The sequence below is a fragment of the Dendrobates tinctorius genome, unplaced genomic scaffold (assembly GCF_039654945.1).
Source record: "Dendrobates tinctorius isolate UK_male_01 unplaced genomic scaffold, ASM3965494v1 ptg000224l, whole genome shotgun sequence".
NCBI lineage: Eukaryota > Metazoa > Chordata > Amphibia > Anura > Dendrobatidae > Dendrobates > Dendrobates tinctorius.
Window position 1 is genome coordinate 10189097 of NW_027361891.1, and position 15241 is coordinate 10204337.

At 44.9% G+C, this 15241-nt stretch overlaps 1 protein-coding gene across 1 annotated transcript in view; it reads left to right on the forward strand.

Moving 5' to 3' along the window:
* The window catches only part of CNOT2 (CCR4-NOT transcription complex subunit 2), a 131619-nt gene that overhangs the window by 68421 nt on the left and 47957 nt on the right, over positions 1 to 15241 (forward strand). Inside the window, exon 10 of the mRNA XM_073555522.1 lies at positions 7193 to 7349. Coding sequence (XP_073411623.1) covers positions 7193 to 7349 — 157 coding nt within the window. The remainder of the gene's footprint in view (positions 1 to 7192; positions 7350 to 15241) is intronic.

Consider the following 15241-nt stretch of genomic DNA (forward strand, 5'->3'; position numbering starts at 1 on the left):
CCAATCATTTATTAATAAATTTCATAAAATTCTTTTTACAAGGAAATTTCTAAAAAAAGGGAGTACAAATGTAATGATAGATGCTAATAGCTAATAGTTCTAAAAGCAGAAGAAACACATCTTTGATTAAATAGTGTGAAATACACACTGCTCATATACGCCCCCTATTGAGGAAGCCAGTATGGCGAAACGGCGCTGTCGGGGTAACCAGACACGTGTATGAGAGAGCCGCAGAAGTTTTACACATGTAAGTTGTTGTAAATTGCAAACAGGATTGCATTGTTACATCATGCAGGAATAGCTTATTTCAAACTGAATCAGTATAGCTGGCATATTAAGCAGGACACATGATTAACCTGTAGTTCTCTGCACTAGGCATTGGATATATTCACATTAAGGAGAAATTTTCTTTGCCGCACACACAGTTAGGTTGTTCCTTTGTTACAACAATTAGATACATATTTACACAATCAGGTAAGTTTATGCATTTTTGTTTATAAGTATTTGTAATTAATCAGAGAAACATTGAGAACAAAAGTCGCTACTATCTGAGCATTTATGCATTGTGATTACTCCATTAAGGATTAGTTAGCCTTGTCTTTGATTATCATGGTATACACATAGTATAGGGAGCTAAACCCAATTGTTATTTACCTTCAGCAGTGTGTATTTCACACTATTTAATCAAAGATGTGTTTCTTCTGCTTTTAGAACTATTGGGCCTTTTCCTAAAAATATTTAGACAGAAGTTTATATAAATATAGCTTATGAATTTATGCTTAAGTAATAAACACTATTTGGAGATAATTTGTATGTAAAAAAATTAAAAAAGAAAAGGAAAAAACATTCTGTGATTATGTTGCATAAAGCTTAATTCTGTGAGCATCTATCATTACATTTGTACTCCCTTTTTTTTAGAAATTTCCTTGTAAAAAGAATTTTATGAAATTTATTAATAAATGATTGGTTTTATTGATTCATCTATTTTTGCCTATTTGCCTCTGTTGTATAATATGCATCAAATGTATTGTGTGGTAGCACGGAGCGAGCTCAGGATGGGAGCCCACAACATACCCAACAGATGCTGGCTGCGTTCACTTGATTGATCCTTTAAATGCTGCAGTTAAGGCACTTGTGCACCCCTTGGATCAAATACTTCAGCTCATCAACCCCATCCCTCCTGCTACACGATTGTGTTGCCATGTCAGTTGGAGGCCTGGTAAGTTGGTAGTCCTGGGAAACCCAGCCATGCTGTTGAATTGTATTACAAGAGTAAGCAATCAGGTGATCACAAGTGCAACTTTCCTAAGGTGACTAAAGAAGCAATACATTTAAAAAAAAGAAAGAAATTGAAATTCCAGAATTGCTGTTTTTTGGTCGTTGCAGAAAAAAGTTCAAAATGTCTCATGTTACCCCAAAATGATATCCGTAAAAATCTGCTTGACACATCAATAAAAAACAAGCCATAGCAAGGTTGAGTTTACAGAGTAATAAGTTTCCACAACTGAAAAGAAATCAAACAAATAAGGGAAAACAAAACAGCAACAGTTTGGATTTGGCGGTATGGCAGTACGGCCATGAAGAATCTTGTTGTCAGGTACTTTTTACCACACCATAAACGTCATAAAAGCAACCACCTTCATCTCCCAAAAATGAAAAAAAAAAAAAAATTGTTTTGTTTTGCAATTTTGCCGCCATTAGAATTTTTCTTCTGGTTTCCCAGTACAATGTATGGTAAAACTAAAATTCAAAACTACAGCGTGTCCTGCCAAAAACAAGCCCGCCCTCATACAGCATTGTGGATGGAAAAATTGAAGTAGTTATGGCTCCTTGAAGAAGTTTAGGAAAAATGAAAGTGCAAAAAAGCAAATTGGCTGCAGCGCAAAGGTGTTAAAGGAGCTGTCTGAGAATTAAAGATATTAAAGTTTCGGTAGGAAATGTTATACAATAAAGAGAAAACGAAAAGGAATCAAACATTATTTGCCTGTTAACTCCTCCATCTCCATTGTTTTCGCCAATCTTTAGGGTGTGTGCAGACGCTGCGGAATCCGCTGCAGATTAATCCGCACGGATTTTGCAAAAACCGCAGATAAACCGCAGGTCAAAAGACCTGCGGATTATCTGCGGTTTTGCCTGCGGTTTGGTCCTGCGGATTCACCATCTCCACAATGGTTGAGATAGGAACCCGCTGCGGATTCCGCAGAAAGAATTGACATGTCAATTCTTTCTGCGGTTTCAAAACCGCAGCAAATCTGCGCGGATTTTTCCGCAACGTCTACACAGCGTTTTTTTTACCATTCATTTGAATGGTACTGTACACCGCTGCGTGTCCGCAGCGGCCAAAACCGCTGCGGAATCCGCAGAGTGTGCACATACCCTTATCTATATTACTGGAGTGACAACATGTGTTTCATCCACTTGGCCTCATTGATCATGTGTATGTACATTATGATCACTACAGCAAAATTCACTGGGAGGACTATTAGAGCATTGGACTGGTGGGGATTTAACAGGTGAGTATTTGTTTTTCTTCATTTTATGACCTTTCCAGATGCTAATTTAACAAATGCCCGACCAGGCGATTTTTTTTTTTTTGCTTTTTTCTCTCCTTTTTTTGAGCTTTCGTGTGTTCCGTCCTTTGTTACGAGAGCCATAACTTTTTTTTCTCTTCTGTTGACCTAACCATTGGGGTGGTGTTGTTTTTTTCTTTTTTTTTTTTTCAGGATGAGTGGTACGTCTGAATGACACCTTTCATTCTATTATGTGATGCATTGGAAAGCGGGAAAAACATTCCAAGTGCAGCAAAATAAAAAAGTGTAATTGTTTTTGGGAGGTTTCATTTACATAATTAATTTTATAGTTAAAGTGGCCTGGCAGTATGATTCTCCAGGTCAGTACGATTATGACGATACCAAACATGCAAAGTTTTTATTTTATTGAAGTGGTGAAAAAAAAAACTTGAATTTTTTGTGGAAAAAAAAAAAGCAATTCCGTTTGTCACCATTTTTGACAGCCGTAACATTTTCAATTTTCAGGATATGGACCTGTGCGAGGGCTTGTTTTTGTGACCATTTTTGTTTTTATTTTTTTTTTCTCAGAAAAACTGCAGTCCTGGCCTTTTTTTAATTCTTTTTCTCATTGCGTCATTTACCAATCAGATTAATTTATTTTATTTATTGAGAGATCAGACTTCATATTCTTCGTGTCATAACTTATGTTTCCATTAGTTAGCCATATTGGGGCTTGCTTTTTTGCATGATTATTCTGCAGATCCTAAACATGTATAGTTTATTTTTTTTTCTAAGTGGTGAAAATAAATTTGCAATTGTTAAAAAAAAAATAAAAATAAAAAAATAAGGTTTTAATTTTTTGGGATATAGGGTGCTGTGAATGCTTATTTTTTGCACCCTCAGCAGATCTTTATTCCGATACTTTTTAGGGGTAGTTATGATGGTTTAATCGCCTTTTATTGCAATGTTGCTGTGGCCAAGAAAAAATCATAATTCTGTCAGCTTGATTTTTTTCTTTGTTACACAGTTTACCGATCAATTAATTTATTTTATATTTTGATAGATCAAACTGTTATGAACGCAGCAACCAAATGTGTGTTTTCTTTTCATTTTAATTTTAAATAGGCACTGCTATGTGTAGCTAAAATCACAAACTCCTATGAATACCAGCCACTTTCTGGCTTTCTTAGGAGATCGTAATGACAGGAATGGGGGCCTTCAGCACTTGACTGCTGATTTAAATCAGCCGTTATGTGCAGGGAAAGATGTGGGCTCGACATGAAACCCTGCATCAATGTCAGGGAGCCAGCATATGATATAATTTTACATCGTATGTTGTGAAAGGGGTTAATGAGCATAGCGATACGAAATACAGTGATTTTGTAAGTTTGCCCACTGACAAAGACATGAACAGTCTATAATTTTAAGTGTAGGTTAATTTTAACATGAGAGATACTTCAATGGTGATGTGGTTAGCTACAAAAATGCATACATGAGGAGGTGGGAGTCTGAATTGAATGTGGCCATAGAAGATGGGCAATGGGATAGCGCCATCAAATATACCTACCAGTCTAATATTTCAATGACTCTTCACAAATCATATTTCAAGATTCTAACCAGGTGGTATTTCACCCCTATTAGATTATCACATATAAACCAGGAGCATTCTCCCCTTTGTTGGAGGAACTGTGGTCAACAAGGAAACCTTTTTCACCTGTTCTGGGGCTGCCCGAAGATTAAAGATCTTTGGAACAGAGTGTCACTGCATATCAATTCCTTTTTCCAAAATTTCATAATCACTCCCCAAAGAGCTTTGCTGTCTCTAGACTTAGAACTTGTTGACCCGTCAGTTAAATTTGTTATCATACATATCTTTCTAGTAGTAAAGAATACAATTGCTTACTGGTGGAAAAAATCTGACCCACCATTATTTTGTGAAATTTTGGACAGACTTCATCAGCATAGTTCCATAGAAAATAGATTTGCAACCGTTAATGATGGATTAATCAGATATTCCAACAAATGGAAGGTTTGGAACACTAAATTCTGTAACACTTAATTATACTTGGTGCGGTTTGAATTCGCTAACTTGGCTTCATATATATGTGCATTGTATGGGTTTTGATACATTACTTATGTATATTCATGTACTTGTATGGCATTGTTAAAAAGACTTGAGTTCTCTACTTTTTATTCCCTTAATCCTCTTTCCCACCCTTTTCCCTTTGTTAATTCCCTTTCTTTCCCTTCTTTCCCTCCCCTTTTCCCAACCCTTGTTATTTACTAAAATCCAATAAAAGAATTTTGAAATTTTAACATGAGAGATAAAGTATCAAAAATAAAATCCAGAAAATCACATTGTACAAATTATATAAATTTATTTGCATTTTGCAGTGAGAAATAAGTATTTGATCCCCTACCAACCATTAAGAGTTCTGACTCCTACAGACCAGCTACACTCCTAATCAACTCGTTACCTGCATTAAAGACAGCTGTCTTATATAGTCACCTTTATAAAAGACTCCTGTCCACAGACTCAATTAGACAGTGAGACTCTAACCTCTACAACATGGGCAAGACCGAAGAGCTTTAGAAGGATGTGAGGGACAAGATCATAGACCTGCACAAAGCTGGAATGGGTTACAAATCCATAAGTAAGACGCTGGGTGAGAAGGATACACTGTTGGTGCAATAGTAAGAAAATGGAAGAAATACAAAATAACTGTCAATCGACGTTGATCTGGGGTACCATTCAAAATCTCACTGTGTTGGGGTATCCTTGATCATGAGGAAGGTGAGAGATCAGCCTAAAACTATACGGGGGGAACTTGTTAATGATCTCAAGTCAACTGGGACCACAGTCACCAAGAAAACCATTGGTAACACATTACGCCGTAAAGGTTTAAAATTCTGCAGTGCCCGTGAGATCCCCCTGCTCAAGAAGGCACATGTGCAGGCCCGTCTGAAACTTGCCAATGAACACCTGGATGATTCTGTGAGTGATTGGGAGAAGGTGCTGTGGTCAGATGAGACAAAAATTGAGGTCTTTGGCATTAACTCAACTCGCCGTGTTTGGAGGAAGAGAAATGCTGCCTATGACACAAAGAACACCATCCCCACTGTCAAGCATGGAGGTGAAAACATTATGTTTTGGTGGTATTTCTCTGCTAAGGGCACAGGACTACTTAGCCACATCAATGGGAGAATAAATGGAGCCATGTACCGTAAAATCCTGAGTGACATCCTCCTTCCCTCCGCCAGGATATTAAAAATGGGTCGTGGCTGGATCTTCCAGCGAGACAATGACCCAAAATATACAGCCAAGGCAACAAAGGAGTGGCTCAAAAAGAAGCACATTAAGGTCATGGAGTGGCCTAGCCAGACTCCAGACCTTAATCCCATTGAAAACTTATGGCTGGAGTTGACGCTCTGAGTTGCCAAGCGACAGCCTCAAAATCTTAATGATTTAGAGATGCTCTTCAAAGAGGAGTGAATCAAAATTCCTAATGACGTGCTCAAATCTCCTCATCGTCAACTACAAAAAATGTCTGACTGCTGTGCTTGCCAACAAGGGTTTTGCCACCAAGTATTAAGTCTTGTTTACCCGAGGGATCAAATACTTATTTCTCCCTGCAAAATGCAAATAAATTTGTATAATTTAGACAATGTAATTTTCTGGATTTTATTTTTGATATTCTATCTCTCAATGTTAAAATTAACCTACCCTTAAAATTATAGACTGTTCATGTCTTTGTCAGTGGGCAAACTTACAAAATCAGCAAGGGATCAAATAATTCTTTCCTTCACTGTGGGTGTATTTATTTCTTTAACGGATGGAGGAAAAGGGAGGTGAATTGAACTTTTATAAATCTTTTTTTATTCTTTTCATATTTTAAAAAACAATGTTCACTGTTTTTGTTAGTCCCCTTAGGGGACTTAAAGCTGTGATCATCTTGCAAATCGCAAAAATCACGGTCTCATTGGAACACCAGCCAGAGGAGTGCCCCTGGCTGTCATGGCAACCAATCGGCGCCCCATGGGCACATCACAGGCCGATGTTTCAGTATCCGTGCGTCACATGTCGGAAAGGGGTTAAAGAGTCATTTTCATAATCTAAAGTTGGCCTCTACTAAATTCTCAACTTTTTCTCCATTCATTGTTTGTGGGACTCCTGGAGAAAGCGGCTTACAGCGCTTCGCTATTTCCAGCAGTCTTTATAGACAAAGAATAGAGCAAAGGTCAAGCATTCTCACTTCTCCATTCAAGACCCCGTTCTTTGGATCCAGAGCACTATTTTCGGAATCGCTGGGATTCCAGCTGTCAAACCCCTAGCGATCATAATGGTATTAACTATCCAATAGATAGGTGATAACTTTTTTTTTAGATTTTTTTTAAATAATGTTTTAATTTCTAAAATTCTTGGATAACCCCTTTTGAGATCCAGTTTTCCTCTTTATGTTTTGGATGTTTCCAGTTGCTATTTTGATTTCATAACTGGAATTTTTGGCTGTTTTTTTTTTAATCCATTTTTCTTATGAGTTCACTCAGAGGTCTCTATTTTTAAACATATAATTCCAGCTTTTATCATGGTGTTTAACTGAAGCTCCCACATCTTCATGCTCTGAGGTTATAATTTGCATATGATTTAATTTGGTTGTTTTTTGCTTCTGTCTTTTCACCAGGCCGAGTTACCAACATTCCTCAAGGCATGGTGACAGACCAGTTTGGCATGATTGGCTTGTTAACATTCATCAGGGCAGCTGAGACAGATCCAGGGATGGTACATCTTGCATTAGGAAGTGACTTGACAACACTAGGCCTCAATCTCAACTCTCCAGAGTGAGTATTTTTTCCATGGTATTGTTTTCTAAAATACGGGGAAAAAGCTAGGAGCGCTTTACAGGCATTTCTTTTTAATTAGAACTGCTTTTAAGAATTCAAGAGACATCCCTGGCTCTAAATTATTCCTTTGTAGCAAGTTAGTCTTATTAAATCTCTTATGTACATGCTCTATATGAGAAATGAAAATGTACATTTAGCCACTGGCTATAATTTCGTGAAATATCAACCAAGGTATAAGTAGCGTTAATATTTTATGTATTTTAAAGGGTGTTCTGGCTAAGACAAGTCCTGTGAATCTTAGCTTCTCCTACCCTTTTAAACAGTAAAATTCAATCAGCACATGAATATCCGTGTTGGGTTATTTTTTAACATGGCCATTAAAAAAACACTCCCATCAAAGTTTTTATCCTCTTAATATATTGCAGTCATCACATTATATAGCACTGTCTACTTACAATTGTACATCAGAAACTTTGATAAAAGTTTTCTTTAACTTGCATTTACAAGTTTGAATTACAATATGATCAATGGAGGACATGTCTTCGTGTTTTTTTTTTTTTTTTACATTTTTTACTCTGTCGCCTCATTGGGGGACACAGAGCCATGGGTGTTATGCTGCTGTCCACTAGGAGGCGACACTATGCATAATCTGAAAAAGATTAACTATGGCTCCTCCTCTGCAGTATACACCCCCTGGACGGCGTTAGCCTTCTCCAGTTTTTGCTTAGTGTCGCATAGGAGGCACACCTAAAAAAATTTTTTTTTGTTATTCTTTTTCACTCCGTTTTTTTCCGACGGGATTACAGATGAAGAAAAGTGGGTCTCCTGTGAGACTCCCGGCATGGCTCCTTCCTCGGTCCCCTGTTAAGGGGTGCCCAGCTGAGGTCGAGATGGCTATTACCCATGTCGCTCCTTCCCCTGTCCTTCGGGTGCTGGTTCGAAGTAGAGACCCCCCCTCCTTCACCAATTCCTTTTGGTTTTCGGGTTGAGGTTGAGGCGAGGATAAAGCCCCCTGATAGTGACAGCAGCACCCTCCCTAATCCCCCTCTGGGGGCATTAGGTTGAGACGCCTCAGGTAGGGTCTGTACAGGCAGCACTCTGCAGCTCCCAGCAGCATAGGCCAGCACACTGCGGCTGCATACAGGGTCCCCAGCCCAGCTGCCGGGGCAGGGGGGAGTGCAGGCAGGCATGGCACAATAGAGACACAGGGCTCCCTGCGCCCCTGTCTGTGCGGCAGCACCAGCTCTATCGTGCCTCAGAGGGACCCCTCACAGGGCCCCCCTTCCGCTTATAGCCCCACCGCTATCCTGCCTTTAGATCTGGGGGAGTCCGGTTCAGATCCAACCCCCTCCCGCACTTTTGCGCCTACCTGGAGCCTTTCTGGGCATCAGGCATCTAATTTAGGCCGCGGCTTCAGCCTAGCTGAAGCCGCCGCCTCCTCTTCGCCCCCCGGCCCGCCCCCGGATGACAAATATGACACTCTACAGTGTCATAGAAGGGGCGGATCGAGACAGAAAGGGCGCGTTTTTTCACAGCTCTGCCGTGCTTTTTCAGCTCTCCGCCCCCTTCTTCCCCTTCCTCTTCTTCTCGGCGGCCATTTCTGCTGCAGGACATCAGCAGGACCAGGCCAGCCAGTCTCCGGGGGGCACAGGACTGCGGATCTTCGGCGCTGGACCTAGGGGCACACTGGTGGGGTAAGATCACAGCTGGGTTTTTTGCTCGCCTGTGAATCAATATTCCCTATAAGGCTCCCCTATAGGTTCCTCTGCATAGCCACCCCTGTAGGGTCAACTGCATAGCCAGCCCTTCTGCACTCTGTGCACTATGCCGGGCTCAAGGAAGAGAACCAGGCAGGACTGCTTTTATGCACTCTGCACAGCCTGCAAAACCACTCTCCCCAGTGGCAGCACGTACCCGCACTGCCGGGACTGTATCACTGGGTCAGAACCCCAAGAAGCCCCTACCAATGCTTCAGTGTCTGTTACCACGCCGGAATGGGCTACTCAGATGTCGCAATCTATGACGCAGTCTATAGATAACCTAACCTCCACATTGCTTCAGGCTCTGCAGGGTCATGCCTCGGCTATGAACATTACCCAGCAAAGGGAGAGCTCGACTCAGGGACATGACGTCCCGACCACATCCAGACGTAAGCGGACCCACAGGTCGCGTTCATCTGCGTCATCCCCCTCTAGGGAGAGACACCGTAGTTCCAGGTCACCTAGACCATCCCCTACCAGAGACAGACAACGCAGATCTCCACAGCGATCCCCGACCACAGAAGACCTCCGCCCCAGTTCACCCACCAGGGGATGCCTCAGCGATACACAAGATTCGGAAGGCATCCGACTCCGCCTCAGACAACAAACCGGAGGGGTCCCTGATCCCAATTCCCCCTAGGAATACAGCGCTAGTTGAAGACGTAATCTCTTCCATCCATCGGGTGCTGGATATTTCTGATCCGCCCCCAGAGGCTCCAGAGCACAAGATTTCCTTTGAAGGTGTTCTAAAACCGCCTAAGGTCTTCTCTAATCACCCAGAATTTAAGGCGATCCTTAACAAGCAGTTTTCACAGCCTGAGAATAAATTCTCCAATCGCAAATATTTGGAGGCAAGGTACCCCTTCCCGCAGAAGGTCACCAAGGAATGGACAGATCCACCCAAAGTGGACCCCCCAGTCTCTAGACTAGCAGCACAGACCCTCCTCTCTCTGCCTGATAGCTCAACCCTCAGGGAGCGCAGCAGACCGGCAGGTAGAACGCATGGCTCGTTCAATTTTTGAGGCTGCAGGGGCCTCCCTGGCTCCCGCGTTCGCTTCAGTTTGGGCTGCCAAGGCCATTCTGGCTTGGGCCAAAAAATTGCAAGATGGCCTCCAAGCACCAACCCCTGAGCTGTCGGACAAGCGGTTCAAATAGCAGTTGTAGCAGATTACATGCTTCATGCAGCTCTGGATTCAGCAAGGGGTGTAGCGGGTATAGCATCAAACGCCATTACGATTCGGTGTATCCTCTGGCTGTGGGAATGGAAAGCTGACGTGGCCTCAAAGAAGTCCCTCACGCTCCTCCCGTACCTCAGTGGGAGGCTTTTCGGTGAAAAGTTGGACACAATGATTTCCAACGCCACCGGGGGTAAGAGTACCTCTCTCCCTCAACTAAAACCTAAACGCACTTACAAAAAGCGTAACCAAACACGATTCCGATCCTTTCGGAATTCTTCGGGCTGGTCCGTCTCGCGCCCAGCACAAAATCGTAACCGTTCCCCATGCAAGGACAACTCACGGTCGACGCAAAGGCCGGACAAGACGTGGCAGCCAAAAGCAGGCCAGTCAAAGCCCAAAGGAGGAAAACCTCAGACTTTCTCCTCCTCATGGCTCACGAACTCCAGAAGACACCCCACGTGTAGGCGGACGACTTTTGCTCTTTCAGCCAGTCTGGCTGCCTATTACAGAAGACAGGTGGATCAGGGAAATGGATACAAGATAGAGTTCACTTCCAACCCACCGAACCGGTTCTTCCTCTCTGTTCCCCCCAAACCGCCAGCCAAGGCTCGTGCCTTTCACCAAGTGGTTTCCTCCCTTTTTCAAGCAGGAGTCATAGTACCGGTTCCCACCGAGGGTTCTACTCCAATCTATTCGTAGTCCCCAAGAAAGGAGGCCCATATTGGACCTAAAACAACTTAACAAATATGTACGGGTTCGTCATTTTCGCATGGAGTCCCTTCGGTCCATCATTGCGTCCATGGAGCAGGGAGAATATCTCGCCTCCATAGACATACAAGACGCATACCTGCATATACCGATTGCTCCGACCCATCAGAGATTTCTCAGGTTCGCAATCAACCAGGACCACTACCAGTTCGTGGTTCTCCTGTTCGGACTCGCCAGGGCTCCCAGAACGTTTACCAAGATCATGGCAGCCACCATGGACGTTCTATACTCCAGAGGCATAGTAGTCGTTCCATACCTAGACGATCTCCTCATCAAGGCTTCCACCTTCAAGGACTGCGAGCTCAGCATCTCAATCACAATCGACACTCCGAGTCGCCTGGGCTGGTTAGTCAACCTACAAAAGTCATCGACTACTCCGAGTCAGTCTCTGTCCTTCCTGGGGATGCTATTCGACTCCTCCAGGGGTCTGGTGCTGCTTCCCAAGGACAAGGCACTGGCTCTCCATCTAGGAGTCCGCATCCTCATTCACAGCCTTCGTGAACCACCAAGGCGGGACACGCAGTACCCAGGCGATGAGAGAAGTGACACACATCCTCCACTGGGCGGAAGACACGGGATCGGTACTCTCTGTGGTCCACATTCTGGGTGTGGACAACTTTGAAGCCGACTTCCTCAGCAGGCAAAGAATGGACTCGGGAGAGTGGTCTCTCTATCCCAAAATTTTTTGCCAGATCTGCCATCGCTGGGGGACCCTGGACGTGGACCTGATGGCATCCCATTTCAATGCCAAGGTCTCCAGCTTCATGGCCAGAACACACAATTCGCGGTCGCTCGGAGCGGATGCCCTGGTTCAGGACTGGACCCAGTTGGAGCTTCTGTACATTTTTCCACCTCTCCCCCATTTTTCCACCTCTCTCCCCACTCTGGATATCAATCCAGAGTGGTGAGGAAGATCAAGCAAGGAGTTCCAACCATCCTAATCGCTCCAGACTGGCCCAGACATACATGGTACGCCGACATCGTACAACTTACAGCAGACGCCCCCTGGCATCTCCCCAACTGTCCCGACCTTCTGTCACAAGGCCCATTCTTCCACCAGAATTCAGGGGCTCTCAATTTGACGGCGTGGCCCTTGAGACCTGGGTTCTAACCCAGGCAGGGCTCTCACCGGACGTCATTGGAACCATGATCAGGGCACGGAAGCCAGCCTCTGCCAAGATTTATTACCCTACCTGGAGAGCATTCTTTACCCGGTGCGAATCTCGCGACCAGATCCCACTCCCTTATTCTCTCCCCAAAGTGCTTGGTTTTCTCCAATCGGGTCTGGAGGCCAGACTGTCCCTGGGCTCGCTTAAGAGCCAGGTGTCAGCGCTCTCAGTTCTTTTTCAAAGACGCATTGCTAACAAGCCGCAAGTAAGGACTTTTCTTCAGGGGGTTTCCCGATTGGTTCCCCCCTACAGATGGCCACTAGAAACGTGGGACCTCAACCTGGTCCTGACAGCATTGCAGGGACCTCCCTTCGAACCCCTTAGGGAAGTCCCACTTCGCCTTCTATCCCATAAGGTAGTCTTTCTGGTGGCAATCACCTTGCTACGCAGGGTGTCTGAACTGTCGGCACTCTCCTGCAGACGGCCCTTCCTGGCTTTTCACCAGGACAAGGTAGTTCTCCGTACGGTCCCATCATTCCTTCCGAAGGTTGTGTCCAACTTCCACCTCAATGAGGAAATTTCACTGCCATCCCTTTGCCCGGTTCCGGTTCATAGAGTGGAGAAGGCTCTGCATACGCTTGACCTCGTCAGAGCATTGCGTATATACGTGTCTAGGACTGCGCCGTTCCGGAAGTCTGATTCCCTTTTCCTTCTTCCGGAAGGCGTCCGCCAGGGATTGCCGGCTTCCAAGGCTACCCTCGGCAGGTGGATCAAAAATTCCCCTCCTTCCGGCCGCTATTACGGCACATTCTACACTGGCGGTAGGGGCCTCCTGGGCCATTCGGCACCAGGCTTTGGCTCAACAAGTGTGTAAGGCGGCCACTTGGACTAGCCTGCACACGTTTACCAAATACTACAGAGTTAATACCCAGTCCTTAGCGGACGCGAGCCTGGGTAGACGGGTTCTGCAGGTGGCGGTGCCCCAAGTTTAGGGTCCTGTCTGCACAATATTCGTCCATTGCTTCCCACCCAGGGACTGCTTTGGGACGTCCCATGGTTCTGTGTCCCCCAATGAGGCGACAGAGTAAAGGAGATTTTTGTGTACTCACCGTAAAATCTCTTTCTCTTAGCCTCTAATTGGGGGACACAGCTCCCACGATGTTGCCCTTACGTGCAGCTGTTACGGTTGAGTTCTCATATTGTTCTTTGAGCTCGTACACTGTGGCCTTCTTACAGGCATGGTTATGTTTTCTGTTATATTCCTCCTAATGCTTTTGCACAAAACTGGAGAAGGCTAACACGTCCAGGGGTGTATACTGCAGAGGAGGAGCCATAGTTAATCTTTTTCAGATTATGCATAGTGTCGCCTCCTAGTGGACAGCAGCATAACACCCATGGTTCTGTGTCCCCCAATTAGAGGCTAAGGGAAAGAGATTTTATGGTGAGTACACAAAAATCTTTTTTTTTTTTTTTTGCTAACAATCTTTTCAGAAAAAGGGAAATGAGAAAAGGAAAGCTCATTTTAATGGGTCCATTAGTGGTCCTCAAAAATAACAAGGACCAAAAACCTGATGTGTGGAAGATCCTTTAGTTTTGTATTTTCCTTCCTAACTAAAAAAGGAGATACTGCTTTTTTTTTTATCAAATTGCACACACAACCTTGGAAATAAGATATTCATTACTTTCTGACAATCTAGGGTCTTTTAAAATATGTTAAACAGATTATCCAGGACTATTTTCTTTTCTTTATCGCTTCATTGGGGACACAGGTAACCATGGTGTATACTGATGTCACTAGGAGGCTGACACTATGCAAAAAAACTTAAAATGGCTCGTCTTCAGCAGTATACACCCACTGACATGCGCCAGGTACTTCAGTTTAAGCTTAGTGTCTGTAGGAGGCGGACCTGGATCTGATCTCTATCCGCAGTTTTCCCGTCTCCCATGACGGCACACATGAGAGAGGGGATCCACCCAGTCAGGACATTAACCCTACTGAAGATTAAAGGGCGGTACCGCTCCCTCGCTTCAGTTGGGTTTCCTGTCCTGACAGGGACCCGTGTGCTGAAGACCGCGGTTCAAGATAGCATACCTGCCCACCCCCGTGCCAGCGTGGAATATCAGGCAGTGCCTGTGCGCTGGGCGTCGGGGGTGGAAGTGGCGTCTGCGGGTCCCCCGGGGCTCAGCGTCCAAGCGGGCGTTAGTGCAGCACGGTCGGGGTCCAGGGGCTCTTCCGTGTCTGCCGTGCCGCGCTCCTCCCTCTGCCTGCATCAAGTGCATCCAAGAGGGGCGCCGCTTCCGGGTCACGCCCCTCTGACATCACACACAAGGCACGCTGGGAATGGGCGTGCCTGTGTGACGTCGAGGGCGGCGCTGGATCCAAGATGGCGGCGCCCATGAAAAAAAACCGCCGGCCGGCAAAAGATCATCTCGGCGGCGTGGCGAGGGAGGGGCTGTAAAGGGCACCGGAGGAGGCGGAGAGTGCAGTGGATCCCTCTCATAAAGAGGGATGACCACAGAAGATGCACTCATGCCCAAAACTTCACAATGGAAGTGGGGCAAGAAGAGCAGCAGCAAGAGCTCTCGCCAGATGCCGAGCCGCCAGCATACCAGGAGCAGCCGCTCGAGTGGTGGGAGCGGCAGTCGTAAACACGACCGGCATGACTCTGAGACGTCCAGAAAAAACGTCACAAGTGCATCTGAGGTGCCTCCGAGATCGGTACCCTTGATTGACAGCGGTGGTGAGGGATCTACGTGAATGTCACCCTTATGGTAACAGGGTTCCATTTTTCTGTTTGATCACTAGGGGTTGAAGTAGTCTAGCGGCAAAACAAAGAGTAGAGAATGCGCCCTATGCAGATACCTGCTGGCAGATCAGTGGCAGAAAGACCTCTGCGCTGATTGTATAAACAAAACCATACGGGAGGAAACCCCTGATTTGGTGACTAGCCTTAGGGCTATATACAAGAGGAGGTGAAAGGCTCCCTAAAGGCAGCCCTTAAAAAAACAGATAAAAGAAGCTGCAAAAGGGATTCTGATTCAGAGGCCTCACTAGGGCAGAAAGGTCGGGAAAG